Consider the following 15000-nt stretch of genomic DNA (forward strand, 5'->3'; position numbering starts at 1 on the left):
GAGAGGGAGAGACAGAGAGAGAGGGGGGGAGACAGAGAGAGGGAGGGAGAGAGAGAGAGGGACAGAGAGAGAGAGGGGGGAGACAGAGAGAGGGAGGGAGGGAGAGAGAAGAGAGAGAGGAGAGAGAGAGGGGAGAGAGAGAGGGAGAGAGGAAGAGGGAGAGAGAGAGAGGGAGAGACAGAGAGAGAGAGAGAGAGGGAGAGAGAGAGGGGGAGAGAAAGAGAGAGAGAGAGAGGAAGAGGGAGAGAGAGGGGGGGCAGAGAGAGAGAGGGAGAGAGAGCAAATACCTGATCTTCACAATAACCCAACGCGCTGTTCAGCCTTGGGAGCCTACTCTAAGTTTGTGCACAGCGTTAACATAAAAAAAAAGGAGAGAGAAAAAAGTAATTACAATAAAATATGGAAAAGTGAAAGATACGTGTTTAGGGCAAATTGTAGAACTATAACATGGACCTGTTTGACTTTGGTACCTTCACCTTCCCCTTCCCCTTCCCCTTCCTCATCCATCTTCCCTTCACCTTCACCCATCCCTTCACCTTCCTCTTCACCTTCCCCTTCACCTTCACACCCCCCTTCCACACCTTCACCTTCACCTTCCTCTTCACCCTTCACCTTCACCTTCACCTTCCCTCTTCACCTCTCACCTTCACCTTCACATTTCCCTTTCAACCTTCACCTTTCCTCCTTCCAACCTTTCACCTTCCCCTTCACCTTCACATTCCCTTCCCTTCCCCTACCCCTTCACCTTCCCTCCCTTCACCTTCCCCTTCACCTTCCTCTTCACCTTCTCCCTTCCCCCTTCCCTCCCTTTCACCTACACCCCCCATTCCCCTTCACCTTCACTCTTCACCTTCACCTTCACCTTCCCCTTCCCCTTCACCTTCCCCTTCCCCTTCACCTTCCCCTTCACCTTCCCCTTCACCTTCCCTTTCACCTTCACCTTCCCTTTCACCTTCCCCTTCACCTTCCTCTTCACCTTCCTCTTCACCTTCCCCTTCACCTTCCTCTTCACCTTCACCTTCCCCTTCACCTTCCTCTTCACCTTCACCTTCCCCTTCACCTTCCTCTTCACCTTCCCCTTCCCCTTCACCTTCCCCTTCCCCTTCACCTTCCTCTTCCCCTTCACCTTCACCTTACCCTTCACCTTCCCCTTCCCCTTCACCTTCCCCTTCACCTTCCCCTTCACCTTCCCCTTCCTCTTCACCTTCACCTTCCCCTTCCCTTTCACCTTCACCTTCCCCTTCACCTTCCCCTTCACCTTCCCCTTCACCTTCCCCTTCCCCCTCACCTTCCCCTTCACCTTCCCCTTCACCTTCCCTTTCACCTTCACCTTCCTCTTCACCTTCACCTTCCCCCTCCCCTTCCCCTTCACCTTCCCCTTCCCCTTCCCCTTCCCTTTCACCTTCCCCTTTACCTTCCTCTTCACCTTCACCTTCCCCTTCCCCTTCACCTTCCCCTTCCCCTTCCCCTTCCCCTTCACCTTCCCCTTCACCTTCCCCTTCCCCTTCACCTTCCCCTTCCCCTTCCCCTTCCCCTTCACCTTCCCCTTCCCCTTCCCCTTCCCCTATCCCATAACCCAGTGGAGGGTGTGTCGAGGGCACCGCAGATGATTTCTATATTCCGTTTCTCTCTCTCGGTTCCTCAAGTGTCGCAGTTCTCTGCATGGGAATCCGATGAATTGAGGTCTGTCCATTCTTTCGATGTTGTCCTGCCATGTTTTCTATTGCTCTCTCTCTCTCTCTCTCTCTCTCTCTCTCTCTCTCTCTCCTGCCTGGTGCCGTGCCCTGCAGAATGGTACGTCTTTGAGGGCCCGCCCTTGTCCGTACCATTTGAGCTCCCCCTCAGGATGATGGTTTGGAGGTCATCGTGGGGTCCGACGGCTCGGGTGATCTTCTGTCGGACCTCAGTGTTCGTGACGTGCTCGGTGACTTCGGTTACTTATACCTTTTACCTTCTGATTTTTTGATTGTTTGTTTGTTGTTTTATTATTATTATTACCTTTGATTTGATTTTTTTTAACCTATCTTTTTTATGTGTGCTTTAAAAAAAATTCTTTATTTCTATATATATATTATGATTGCTTTGTTCCCGTCAACAGATGCATCTTCTCCGAGGACCGTCTCTTTCTCAGACGTATGGCTTACGTGGAGTCACGTGACGGGATGGACAGCGCCACCTATAGCACGAACCAAAATGGCGGCATATGGCAGGTGGTTCCCCCTTATGATTAGGCCTTGGCGTGTGTGTGTGTGTGTGTGTGTGTGGGTGGGTGGGGGGTTATCATACACATTTTCACTTTTTCTTTCTTTCTTCCTTTCGTTTTTTGTTGAATACACAAACAGTTTAGGAACGAGTTTTCGATGATTAAATCTTTTTGAATTAAAAAAAAAAAGGGGGGGGGGGGAGGGGGCAAGTGAGTGCATCTCTCTGCTGCTTGATTAAATTTTTTTTATAAAGACTGTATGTCTGTTAGAAGTTTTATGAATATTGATATTGAAATAAGTAGGGCATGGGCTTGTTCATTCTTGTAGTACTGCATTCAAAGAGTATACACATGTGAGAGGTGGTTTTATCCTTACTATCTTCGTAATTTTTGTTTGTTTGTTTGTTGTTGTTTTTTTTTCGTATTTCTTTTTATCACAACAGAATTCTCTGTGTGAAATTCGGGCTGCTCTCCCCAGGGAGAGCGCGTCGCTACACTACAGCACCACACATTTTTTTTTTGTATTTTTTTCTGCGTAAGTTTTTTTTATTTGTTTTTCCTATCGAAGTGGATTTTTCTACAGAATTTTGCCAGGAACAACCCTTTTGTTGCCGTGTGTTCTTTTACGCGCGCTAAGTGCATGCTTGGCGGCTGGGCCGTGTTTCGAACCAGCGCGCTCAGATTCTCTCGCTTCCTAGGGGGACGCGTTACCTCAAGGCCATCACTCCACTCGACATTATTGCCATGATGTATTGTTTGCCTTTTGCTCCTTTTTTTTGTGGCTCCATGGGGAATTTTTATAATAAATTTTGAGTTGACTTGTTACGAAAGCAACGCTTTATAAATCAAGACAATACAGTTTCGTTGATTTGATGTGCGTGCAGATCGAGGAAGAACAGTTCCTGGCCACTCAAAACTGTGCGTCCCCACTCCTGTCCTCTGCCTGTCGTCTGCTTCTCACGGAGCTGGGCATTGATTGGTCAGCGTCTGTCACGTGGGCGGACCTGCGCAAACCGCTGTACTCTGGTGTGGCGGCGGCGATGTCGTCGCTGCTTTGGTTGAACGGAGACGCCATGCCTGGTGCCGTCACGGAACAGTCGCTGCTCTGGGCGTCTGCTTTTGGTGGGAACGCGGCGGAGTTCACTGCCCTTGCTGGGAATGCTACGGACTTCGGTGAGGGTCAGTCATGTGACTTGGGATGAAGGGTCGTCAGAATCTGTCTGGCAAATAGTAATGTTTAGTATCGGTTTGTCTGCCTGGGCTATATTCCTATCTTTAGTATCCTGAATTCAGGGTCCTGTTCCGTGTATAGCCCCCACCCCCAATAATGCAAAGGTAAACAAAAACAGAAGAACGCATCCCCCCACCACCGCCCACCCCACCCGCCACTCAAAAACAACAACAACAAAAAAAACACAAAAAAACAGGGTGGCTCGTATCGAAATGTGTCGGTTCATATCATTACATGGGTCATTTTGTGTCGGTTTTTTTGTTGTTGTTTTTTTTAAATAGCCTAATTATTGATTAGAAGGGTAGATTACATGCTACATGTCATTTCTTGTATGCCTGCATTGCAAAGTGTATAAACATTTATATATATATATATGGTACACACATAAGAAATAAGAAAATAAGACAAAAAACCTTTACCTCTTATCCCTCTTTTTAGAAGCAATATATATGTGTATGCAATTTGTGTGTGTGTGTGTGGGGTGTGTGTGTGTGTGTGAGTGAGTACGTATGGCACTGAATGGTGATCAGCAAGTGTTTAGTGTGCATGGCCCATCAAAACAGAAAGCAGTGAGATGTCATCACCCTTTCCTCACATAGGCTTTCCTATTCACACTGTCCTCTTCTCATCACTTGACAACGGGCCTTTGGTCCGAAACGTCGTGTCAAAACTAAGAGGATTCAACTACCACCCAAAAGGTTTTTTTTTATAAACTTTAGTTTTTTGTCTTTGAAGGATCCTGCAGTCATTTTTCTCTTCTTCCCGTAAGAAATAAGGCTCTTATTTTTCGTTCTGTCCTTGCGCGAAGTCTGTGTGCGTGCTTGTGCAGACTCTTGACTGGAGACCCGGTCAGCAACTTTATTTAGCACTCAGTGATAAAGATTTAAGGCATTGCCCAGTCAACCAATCAGTCCCCGTAGTAAGAACAAGAAGAAGAACAGTGATAATAATGATGATAATGGTGATGATAATAATGATAGTAATATGTTCTTGCTAATATTAACTGATTCTCCTATTTGTGATTTTTGTGAGCAAGATGAGCAGTCAGTTGTTCACATGTTGTATGACTGTAATGTTGTCCACCAGTTTTGGACGCAGTTGCAGCAGACCTTCAAGAAGAAGTGCCAGCACTGTGAAAACTTTGAAATAGATGAGGAACTTTTCTTATCTGGCATATAAAAAAAAATCTACAAACTGATAAAGCGATGGATCTGATTCTGCTTTTAGCTAAATTCTGTATCTACAGGTGTAAATTGCAAAAATGTCCGCCCAGCTAAACAAGCTTTTATTGCTCTTCTAAGAAAAAGAAATATATTTTGAACACTATACAGCAAATATTAACAACTCAAGTTTGAATAATGCTGGCACGTCTACCTTCCTATCGTCAATTTCTTTTTCTTTGTCCACTATAGTCTTTGCTGTGTTCATGTTCATCCTTACCCGCTCCCTTGCTGCTACCATGAAGTTGGTAAACAGTAGCTTATGTGTTTATCCACAGTACAGTATGTGTTTACCAAACATCTGCTTCCACAAAACAAGCATGAAATGGAGAGAGTCAGAGATAGAGAGATCCATAGAGATAGAGAGATCCATTCAACGTGGTGTGTGTGTGGGGGGTGGGGGGGGCGGGGGGGGTTTGGGTGGGGGGGGGGGGGGGCAGGGGTAGATGTGGACAATTGATAGGGTGATAGGGAAGCATGAGAAAAAAGTGGAACATAGAATCAGGGAATAGGAAGTGAAAGCATACCTATCTATATATTAATGTTGATGATATTGATGATGACAATGCTTATGTGTATCTTTCGCATACTTGTTTTAAATTTTCCTTTATATCGCGTTGTATGTGTAAATGTATGTACTTATATAATGTAAAATGTTTTTTTTAAAGTGTTCGCTAAAAAAAAAGTGATGTGAATGATGATGATGATGATAATAATGATGATGATAATAATCGTTTTTACATTCCTAACTATAATGAGAATACAAAGGACAAGCACAGATCACATGCTCGTATTCTTCTGTAACTCTACGTGGGCCTAAACTGCAAAGTTGATGAATCCTGACTATTGTTTTTAAAGACAAATTAAAACGCACCTCCTTTCAAAAGGTAATAGTCCCAAGCAAAATTTTACAATGCAGTTTCAGACATTATAATTCTGTCCACAAAATCAAAATATATCTTTCACTCTTAAAGGTAAATTTAAATGCCCAGCAATAACTTTATGTATATTTCTGCAGTACAGAACTTTCCCGATGCTGAAGGTAATTTTTTTTTTTTTTTTCCATGCCATGATCCAATGTGACTTCGTTTTACATTACTTTGGTAATCAGTCTCCAAGGAGAAAGACAGTTCAGTCGTATGTTTTATCTTTATTCAGCTATTTTAAGCGTTCATCTGCTAGTGACATTTTATGCTTGAACTGTCTGCATCTATTGTTCTACTGCTGGTGACATTGTATGATTTGATTAAATGTAAACAACAATGAGGGGCATTACCTTTTTTATGTACACATCTTTCAGAATTGTTCATCAGTTGCTGACATTTCATGTTTTATCTAAACACAGCTATTAGAATTGTTCATCAGCGTGGTATTTTTATGCACGCACAAAACGATGCATGCACACGCACAGACACACGCGCAACACACACAAACTTGTTACACTCTAAATCATAATGTAATGGTATTTTACCCACATGATTTTCTTTTTACATAATAATTGATGTGTGCATGGTGATAAGTGAAGGGTGTGTCAGTTGTTGTTGTTTTTTTTCTCTTTGATTTTTGCTGACGGGCATTTTATTTTAAGTAAGCCTAAAGAGAATTTTCTGTTTTTGGTTGAAGCAGATAATAAAGTATTTTGAATTGAACTGAATTGAATTGAATGCTACAACCGAACACATCTGTAAGAATCGTCCATCATTTCTTTTGAGAGACAGACAGGAAACTGACGTCTGCTGTACTTTTTCAGACTGCAGCGACAAGATGGACTTGGTGTTTGTTCTGGACAGCTCTGATAGCGTGTCCTCTTCCAGCTTCGTGCTGATGAGGTCATTCGCTGCTGACGTCGTGCAGGTAACACGTCATAGCGCTGCGTTACGTCATAACCAATGTTCTTTCTTTCTCTGTGTGTGTGTGTGTGTGTGTGTGTGTGTGTGTGTGTGTCTGTGTTGCTTATCTGCCTGACAGCATTATCTCTGTCTGTTAGCGTGTCTGTCTGTCTATCTCTCTCTTTCTTTCTCTCTCTGTCTCTCTCTCTCTCTCTCACACACATACACATACACACGCACACACACATACACACACACACACTCACTGCTGACGTCGATCAGGTAATATTATGTCACAGTGCTGTGCTGCGTCATAGTCAGTGACCTTTCTGTATGTGTGCGTGCGAGTGTGTGTTGCTTTTCTTACAGCATCTCTGTGTGTGTGTGTGTGTGTGTGTGTGTGTGTGTGATGCACACGCATATACTCACTCATGCGCACTTGCCCTTCCATAGTTATAGATGTTTGATGTTGGCATTTTCAGTGGGGTTTTTTTAAAATTTTTCCAGCGATGTCTCTCCCTATCCCCCCCCCCCTCCACACATACACACACTTATTTTCCCACTCGCCCCCAGGCCCCCTCTCCGACCCCCGACCCCCTCCTTCCCCGAACCTCCTCTCCCAGAACCCCTCCCCCCACCCCCCCACACAGAATGTTACTGAAAGATGTACATCACTCCCCCCCCTCCCCCCCGTCCCTCCTTTCTCCACTCCAACTGAACACACACAGACACACACACAGACACATATGTAACTGAGCAGAAACGAACAAACAAACAAACAACAAACAAACAAAAACCTACAAGAACAAATAAATTATGAGCCCTGCGTTATACCACGGAACAATGACGTCAAAACAATGGTATCAGAATATCACCCCACTCCGCATAGAAAGACCCAGAAAGGCAGCAATACGGAACGACGGTGATAGCCCTCCGATCCTGCATGGAATGTGGTCAGACGGAACAACGGTGTTAGCCCTCCGATCCTGCATGGAATGTGGCCAGACGGAACAACGGTGTTAGCCCTCCGATCCTGCATGGAATGTGGTCAGACGGAACAACGGTGTTAGCCCTCCGATCCTGCATGGAATGTGGCCAGACGGAACAACGGTGTTAGCCCTCCGATCCTGCATGGAATGTGGCCAGACGGAACGATGGTGTTAGCCCTCTGATCCTGCATGGAATGTGGCCAGACGGAACGACGGTGATAGCCCTCCAATACTGCATGGAATGTGGTCAGACGGAACGACGGTGATAGCCCTCCAATACTGCATGGAATGTGGCCAGACGGGCTCAAAAGCCGAGTGGTTAATGCATTGGACTTTCAATCCGAGGATTCCGGGTTCGAATCTCGGAAACGACGCCTGGTGGGTAAAAGGTGGAGATTTTTCCGATCTCCCAGGTCAACATAAATTATGTGTAGACATGCTTGTGCCTGAACCCCCTTCGTGTGTATTCGCAAGAAGTTCAAATATGCGCGTAAAAGATCCTGAAACCCATGTCAGCGTTCGGTGGGTTGTGGAAACAAGAACATACCCAGCATGCACACCCCGGAGTATGGCTGCATACATGGCGGGGGGTAAAAACGGTCATACACGTAAAAGCCCGCCCACTCTTTTACATACGAGTGACCGTAGGTGCTGCAGCCCACGGACGAAGAAGAAGAAATATGGCCAATTCCACAGCGTGGTTTTCAAGCTGTGATCCTCTGCCAAGGGGAGAGATCGCTTCACATTGCTTCGGGAAGCAATCTCCACGGAGAGTTTCACTTTCAGTTTCAGTTTCTCAAGGAGACGTCACTGCATTCGGACGAATCCATATACGCTACACCACATCTGTTAAGGCAGAGGCCTGACTGCAGCATACCCCAACCGCGCTTTGTCAGGCCTTGAGTGCATGCTTATATATTTGTGTACCTATCAGAGTGGATTTCTTTTTACAGAATTTTTTTTCCCAGAGGACAGCACTCTCGTTGCCATGGGTTCTTTTCCAGTGCGCCAAGTGCGTGCGGCACCACGGGACCTATCGGTTTATCGTCTCATCCGAATGACTACACACCCAGTTTGATTTTCCAGTCAAACTTGGGGAGAAAGGGGAGAGGGCGGGAATCGAACCCACACCCTCACGGACTGTCTGTACTGGCAGCTGAACGTCTCTTAACCATTCTGCCACCTTCCTCCTCGGACAAGTACAGAAAAGGGAGATCAACGCCGGAAAACGACAACAGTTGTGGTTCTTTAGCGCTGGGAGCGAGCCACACCCCGGACCTCGTCGCTGTATATAGGTCTCGAACACGTGGACACTGGCTTCCTAGTCAGGAGCATTACCACTGGGCCACCGCTCCATCAATAAGTTTTTGACTTTAATTTGAACTGAATGATAGTACTGGGTAGTTTCAGCGACACTGTAGCCATCATTATCGTCATCGTCGTCATTGTCGTCGTGGTCATTGTCACAATCACCACCGTCATCACCATCGTCAGCAGCAGTAGTATCACCAACATCATCAGCATCAGCATAACAGCAGCAGTATAACCATCAGCATCGCCACCATCAGCATCGCCACCATCATCATCACCATCATCATCATCATCACCACCATCAACATCACCACCATCATCATCACCACCATCATCATCACCACCACCACCACCACCACCACCATCACCACCACCAGCATATCGTGGCTGTTGTCCAAGGTGATGGATGTGGACGGAGACGTGGTGCGCGTGGCGGACATCGTGTACGGCAGTCACGTGCAGGAAGAGTTTGACCTCAACGACTTCCGCACCGCTGCCGATGTCCGTTCCGCATTGCTGACCACCGTGAAACGTGAGCAGTTGAGGGCATGGGAGGGGGAGGCGGGAGGCGGGGGAGGGGGTAAGGCTTGGGATGGGGGAAGGCTTTAGAGGTTGTGGGAAGGCTTTGGGGTAGGAGGAGCAGTTGAGGGCATGCGGGGTTCGGGGGAAGCCTTGCAGTTGGGACTGAGTTGAGGGCATGGTGGTTAGGGGGAGGGGGGAGCAGTTTAGGGCATGGGGTGGGGGGTGGGGGGCGCTGGGGGGGAGCAGTTGAGGGTATGGTGGTTAGGGGGGTGAAGCAGTTTAAGGCATGGGGTAGGTGGGGGAGGCTGAGGGTGGGGGGGGAGCAGTTGAGGGTATGGGGGTTTGGGGGAAGGCTTGCGGTTGGGATTGAGTTGAGGGCATGGTGGTTGGGGGGGGGGGGGGGGGGGGGAGCAGTTTAGGGTATAGGGTGGGGGAAGGGAGGCTGGGGGGGAGCAGTTGAGGGCATGGTGGTTAGGGGGGAGGGTGGGCGGAGGGGGAAGTAGTTTAGGGCATGGGGGGGGGGAAGCTGGGGGTGGAGCAGTTGAGGGTATGGTGGTTAGGGGGGGGAGCAGTTGATGGCATGGGGGGGGGAGGCTGAGGGGGGGAGCAGTTGAGGGCATGGGGTGGGGGGGAGGCTGGGGGTGAAGCAGTTTAGGGCATGGGGTGGGGGGGGAAGTTGGGGTGGAGCAGTTTAGGGCATGGGGTGGGGGGGCGAGGCTAGGGGGGGGGGAGCAGTTTAGGGCATGGGGGGGGGAGGCTGAGGGTGGAGCAGTTTAGGGCATGGGGGGGGGGGGGGAGGCTGGGGGTGAAGCAGTTTAGGGCATGGGGTGGGAGGGGGGAAGCTGGGGGTGGAGCAGTTGAGGGCATGGGGTGGGGGGGGGGGGGGAGGCTGGGGGTGAAGCAGTTTAGGGCATGGGGGGGGGGAAGCTGGGGGGGGGAGCAGTTTAGGGCATGGGGTGGGGGGGGGGGGGCCGGGGGAGGGGGGGGGAGCAGTTGAGTGCAAGGGGGTGGGGGAAATTTTATGTTTTATTTTTTTCACATCTGTTTGAATTGTTCTTCGGCTGTGACATTTTTTGTTTCATCATTACACGTCTGTCAGATTGGTTCATCAAAATGAGCTGGTGGCGTTTTATGTTTGCTCTGAGAGTCGTTAATCGGGCGTGACAATTTTATGTTTCGACCGTACACATCAATAAGAAGCTTGGATCACATGGTGACATTTTTTTGTTTTCAGTGGGTGGGGGTACCCAGACCAATGACGCACTGGATCGAGCGGCGGTGACGTTGTATGACGTCACCAATGGCGCGCGCTCTGACGCCAAAAAAGTGGTCATTCTCATCACCGACGGAATGTCCTTTGACCCTGCCGCCACGGTGACCTCGGCTGTGGTTCTGAAAGTGTGTGTGTGTGTGTGTGTGTGTGTGTGTTCGTAGGTGGGTGTGCTTGTGTGTGTGCGTGTGTTTGTGTGTGTGTGTGTTTGTGGGTGGGTGGGCGGGTGTGCTTGTGTGTGCGTGTGTTCGTAGGTGGGTGTGCTTGTGTGTGTGCGTGTGTTTGTGTGTGTGTGTGTGTTTGTGGGTGGGTGGGCGGGTGTGCTTGTGTGTGTGTGTGTGTGTGTGTGTACCCATTGGCGTGTGTGTACATGTGTACGCGTGTGAATAAGTTCCTGTTTCTTTAAAATACCACCCGATTCACATGCGCTCACAGCAGAAGCCACTTGGAACCAAATGTGAACACACAGCTATGTTACTCTTTTTGTTGTTGTTGTTGTTGTTGCCGTCGTCATGGTTGTTGTTGTGATTATTGTCGTTGTTGTTGTCGTCGTTGTCGTTGTCATTGTTGTTTCTGACATTATTGTTGTAGTTGTCATTCTTGTCGTTGTCATTGTCATTAGTGTTGTTGTCATTGTCGTTGTCGTCACTGTGATAAGTGTTGTCGTTGTTGTCATTGTCGTTGTCGTCACTGTCATAAGTGTTGTCGTTGTTGTCATTGTCGTTGTCGTCACTGTCATAAGTGTTGTCGTTGTTATTGTCGTTGCCTTGTTGTGGTCATTCCCGTTGTCGTTGTTGTTATTGTCGTCGCCGTCATTGTTGTTGTCATTGTTGTTGTTGTTGTCATTGTCGTCGCCGTCATTGTTGTTGTCATTGATGTTGTCGTTGTTGTCATTGTCGTCGCCGTCATTGTTGTTGTCATTGTTGTTGATGTCATTGTTGTCGTCGTTGTTGTTGTCATGTCGTTGTTGTTGCAATTCCCGTTGTTGTTGTCATTTAAGTTGTTGTCATTGACGTTGTTATTCCCCTTGTCACTGTTGTTGTCAGTGTCGTTGTTGTTGTCATTATCGTTGTTGTCACCATTCCCGTTGTCATTGTTGTTGTCATTGTCGTTGTCACTGTCATTGTTGTCGTCATTGTTATTGTTGTTTCGTGTTCTTGTTGTCATTGTTGTTGTTACCTTTGTTGTTTTTATTGTCATCGTCGTCGTCATCGTCCATCGTCATGCGCAGGACAGGGGCAGCACGGTTTTTGCCATCGGGGTGGACAGCTATGACCTGGCAGAGCTGACCGCCGTGTCCTCCAGCCCGCACTGCTCGCACGTGTTCACCTTGACCCAGTTCTCCTCCATCCTCTCCATCCTGACCCAGATTCAGATCAGCACCTGCGACGGTGCGTACAGTACAGAGCTGCACAGTGCGGCACAGCATTGCACAGCATAGGACAGCGCAGCACAGCACAGTGCGGCACAGCATTGCACAGCATAGGACAGCACAGCACAGCACAGTGCGGCACAGCATTGCACAGCATAGGACAGCACAGCACAGCACAGTGCGGCACAGCATTGCACAGCATAGGACAGCACAGCACAGCACAGTGCGGCACAGCATTGCACAGCATAGGACAGCACAGCACAGCACAGCACAGTGCGGCACAGCATAGGACAGCACAGCACAGCACAGTGCGGCACAGCATTGCACAGCATAGGACAGCACAGCACAGCACAGTGCGGCACAGCATTGCACAGCATAGGACAGCACAGCACAGCACAGTGCGGCACAGCATAGGACAGCACAGCACGGCACAGCATTGCACAGCATAGGACAGCACAGCACAGCACAGTGCGGCACGGCATTGCACAGCATAGGACAGCACAGCACAGCACAGTGCGGCACAGCATAGGACAGCACAGCACAGCACAGTGCACAGCATAGGACAGCACAGCACAGCACAGTGCGGCACAGCATTGCACAGCATATGACAGCACAGCATAGCACAGTGCAGGACAGTACAGTGAAGCACAACACGACACAGCACAGCACAGCGCCTCGCAGGACAGTACAGCACAGCACAGCACAGCGTGACACAGCACAGCATGGCACGGCACAGTGCAACACAGCACAGCGCAACACAGTGCATCGCAGGACAGCACAGCACAACACAGGACAGTACAGCACAGCACAACACGACACAGCACAGCACAGCACAGCGCATCGCAGGACAGCACAGCGCAGCACAACACAACGCAGGACAGCACAACACAACGCAGGACAGCACAGCACAACGCAGGACAGCACAACACAACGCAGGACAGCACAACACAACACAACGCAGGACAGCACAACACAACACAACGCAGGACAGCACAACACAACACAACACAGGACAGGACAGCACAACACAACACAACGCAGGACAGCACAACACAACACAACGCAGGACAGCACAGCACAACACAACACAGGACAGCACAACACAACACAACGCAGGACAGCACAGCACAACACAACACAGGACAGCACAGCACAACACAACGCAGGACAGCACAACACAACACAACACAGCACAGCACAGCACAACACAACTCAGGACAGCACAACACAACACAACGCAGGACAGGACAGCACAACACAACACAACGCAGGACAGCACAGCACAACACAACACAATGCAGGACAGCACAGCACAACACAACACAATGCAGCACAGCACAGCACAACACAACGCAGGACAGCACAGCACAACACAACGCAGGACAGGACAGCACAACACAACACAATGCAGCACAGCACAACACAACACAACACAGGACAGCACAACACAACACAACACAATGCAGGACAGCACAGCACAACACAACACAATGCAGCACAGCACAGCACAACACAATGCAATGCAGGACAGCACAGCACAGCACAACGCAGGACAGCACAGCACAGCACAACACAATGCAGGACAGGACAGCACAACACAACACAACGCAGGACAGCACAGCACAGCACAACGCAGCACAGCACAGCACAAAACAATGCAGGACAGGACAGCACAACACAACACAACGCAGGACAGCACAGCACAGCACAACGCAGCACAGCACAGCACAACACAACACAATGCAGGACAGCACAGCACAACACGACACAGCACAGCACAGCACAACGCAGGACAGCACAGCACAACACAGCACAGCACAGCACAACGCAGGACAGCACAGCACAGCACAGCACAACGCAGGACAGCACAGCACAGCACAACGCAGGACAGCACAACACAGCACAGCACAACGCAGGACAGCACAGCACAACGCAGCGCAGCACAGCACAGCACAACACAATGCAGGACAGCACAGCACAACACGACACAGCACAGCACAGCACAACGCAGGACAGCACAGCACAGCACGACACAGCACAGCACAGCACAACGCAGCACAGCACAGCACAGCACAGCACAACGCAGGACAGCACAGCACAACGCAGGACAGCACAACACGACACAGCACAGCACAGCACAACGCAGGACAGCACAGCACAGCACAGCACAGCACAACACAACGCAACACAGGACAACACAGTGCAACATGGGACAGAACAACACAATGCAGGACAGGACAACACAACACAACACAACGCAGGACAACACAACGCAGGACAGCACAGCACAACACAACGCAGTAACAGCACAACACAGCACAGCACAGCACAACACAACGCAGCACAGCACAACACAACGCAGCACAGCACAGCACAGCACAACACAACGCAGCACAGCACAGCACAGCACAGCACAACACAACACAACGCAGGACAGCATAGCACAACACAACACAACGCAGGACAGCACAGCACAGCACAACACAACTCAGGACAGCACAGCACAACTCAGGACAGCACAACACAACACAACACAGCACAACGCAGGACAGCACAGCACAGCACAGCACAACACAACGCAGGACAGCGCAGCACAGCACAACACAACACAACTCAGGACAGCACAGCACAGCACAGCACAACACAACACAACACAACGCAGCACAGCACAACGCAACGCAACGCAACGCAGGACAGCACAACACAACACAACAACTCAGGACAGCACAGCACAACACAACACAACGCAGGACAGCACAGCACAACACAGCACAGCGCAGCACAGCACAGCATAGCGAGGCACAACACAGCACAACTAATTGCTCTGTGTTACAGAGCGCTTCATTAAAGACGTATTGCATTGCGGATGGTAGTTCGGCACAGCACACACACACACACACACACACACACACACACACACACAATACAATGCAATACAAAGCAATGCAATACACTACAATACAGAGCAGTTTATTGCAACGCAACGCATTGCGGTGCAGCGTAGCACAGCACAGCACAGCACAGCACAGCACAGCACAGCACAGCAGAGGACA

At 49.2% G+C, this 15000-nt stretch overlaps 1 protein-coding gene across 2 annotated transcripts in view; it reads left to right on the plus strand.

Moving 5' to 3' along the window:
- Nucleotides 1-3244: 3244 nt before the first annotated feature.
- Nucleotides 3245-15000, plus strand: part of LOC143289600 (uncharacterized) — a 39461-nt gene continuing 27705 nt past the window's right edge. For both annotated transcript variants that reach the window (XM_076598636.1, XM_076598637.1), the window contains exons 1-5: nucleotides 3245-3376; nucleotides 6405-6508; nucleotides 9183-9315; nucleotides 10540-10703; nucleotides 11807-11966. In XM_076598636.1, the coding sequence (XP_076454751.1) occupies nucleotides 3277-3376; nucleotides 6405-6508; nucleotides 9183-9315; nucleotides 10540-10703; nucleotides 11807-11966 (661 nt within the window). In that variant the 5' untranslated portion in view covers nucleotides 3245-3276. The remainder of the gene's footprint in view (nucleotides 3377-6404; nucleotides 6509-9182; nucleotides 9316-10539; nucleotides 10704-11806; nucleotides 11967-15000) is intronic.

This window comes from Babylonia areolata, chromosome 14, assembly GCF_041734735.1.
Source record: "Babylonia areolata isolate BAREFJ2019XMU chromosome 14, ASM4173473v1, whole genome shotgun sequence".
Taxonomy (NCBI): domain Eukaryota; kingdom Metazoa; phylum Mollusca; class Gastropoda; order Neogastropoda; family Buccinidae; genus Babylonia; species Babylonia areolata.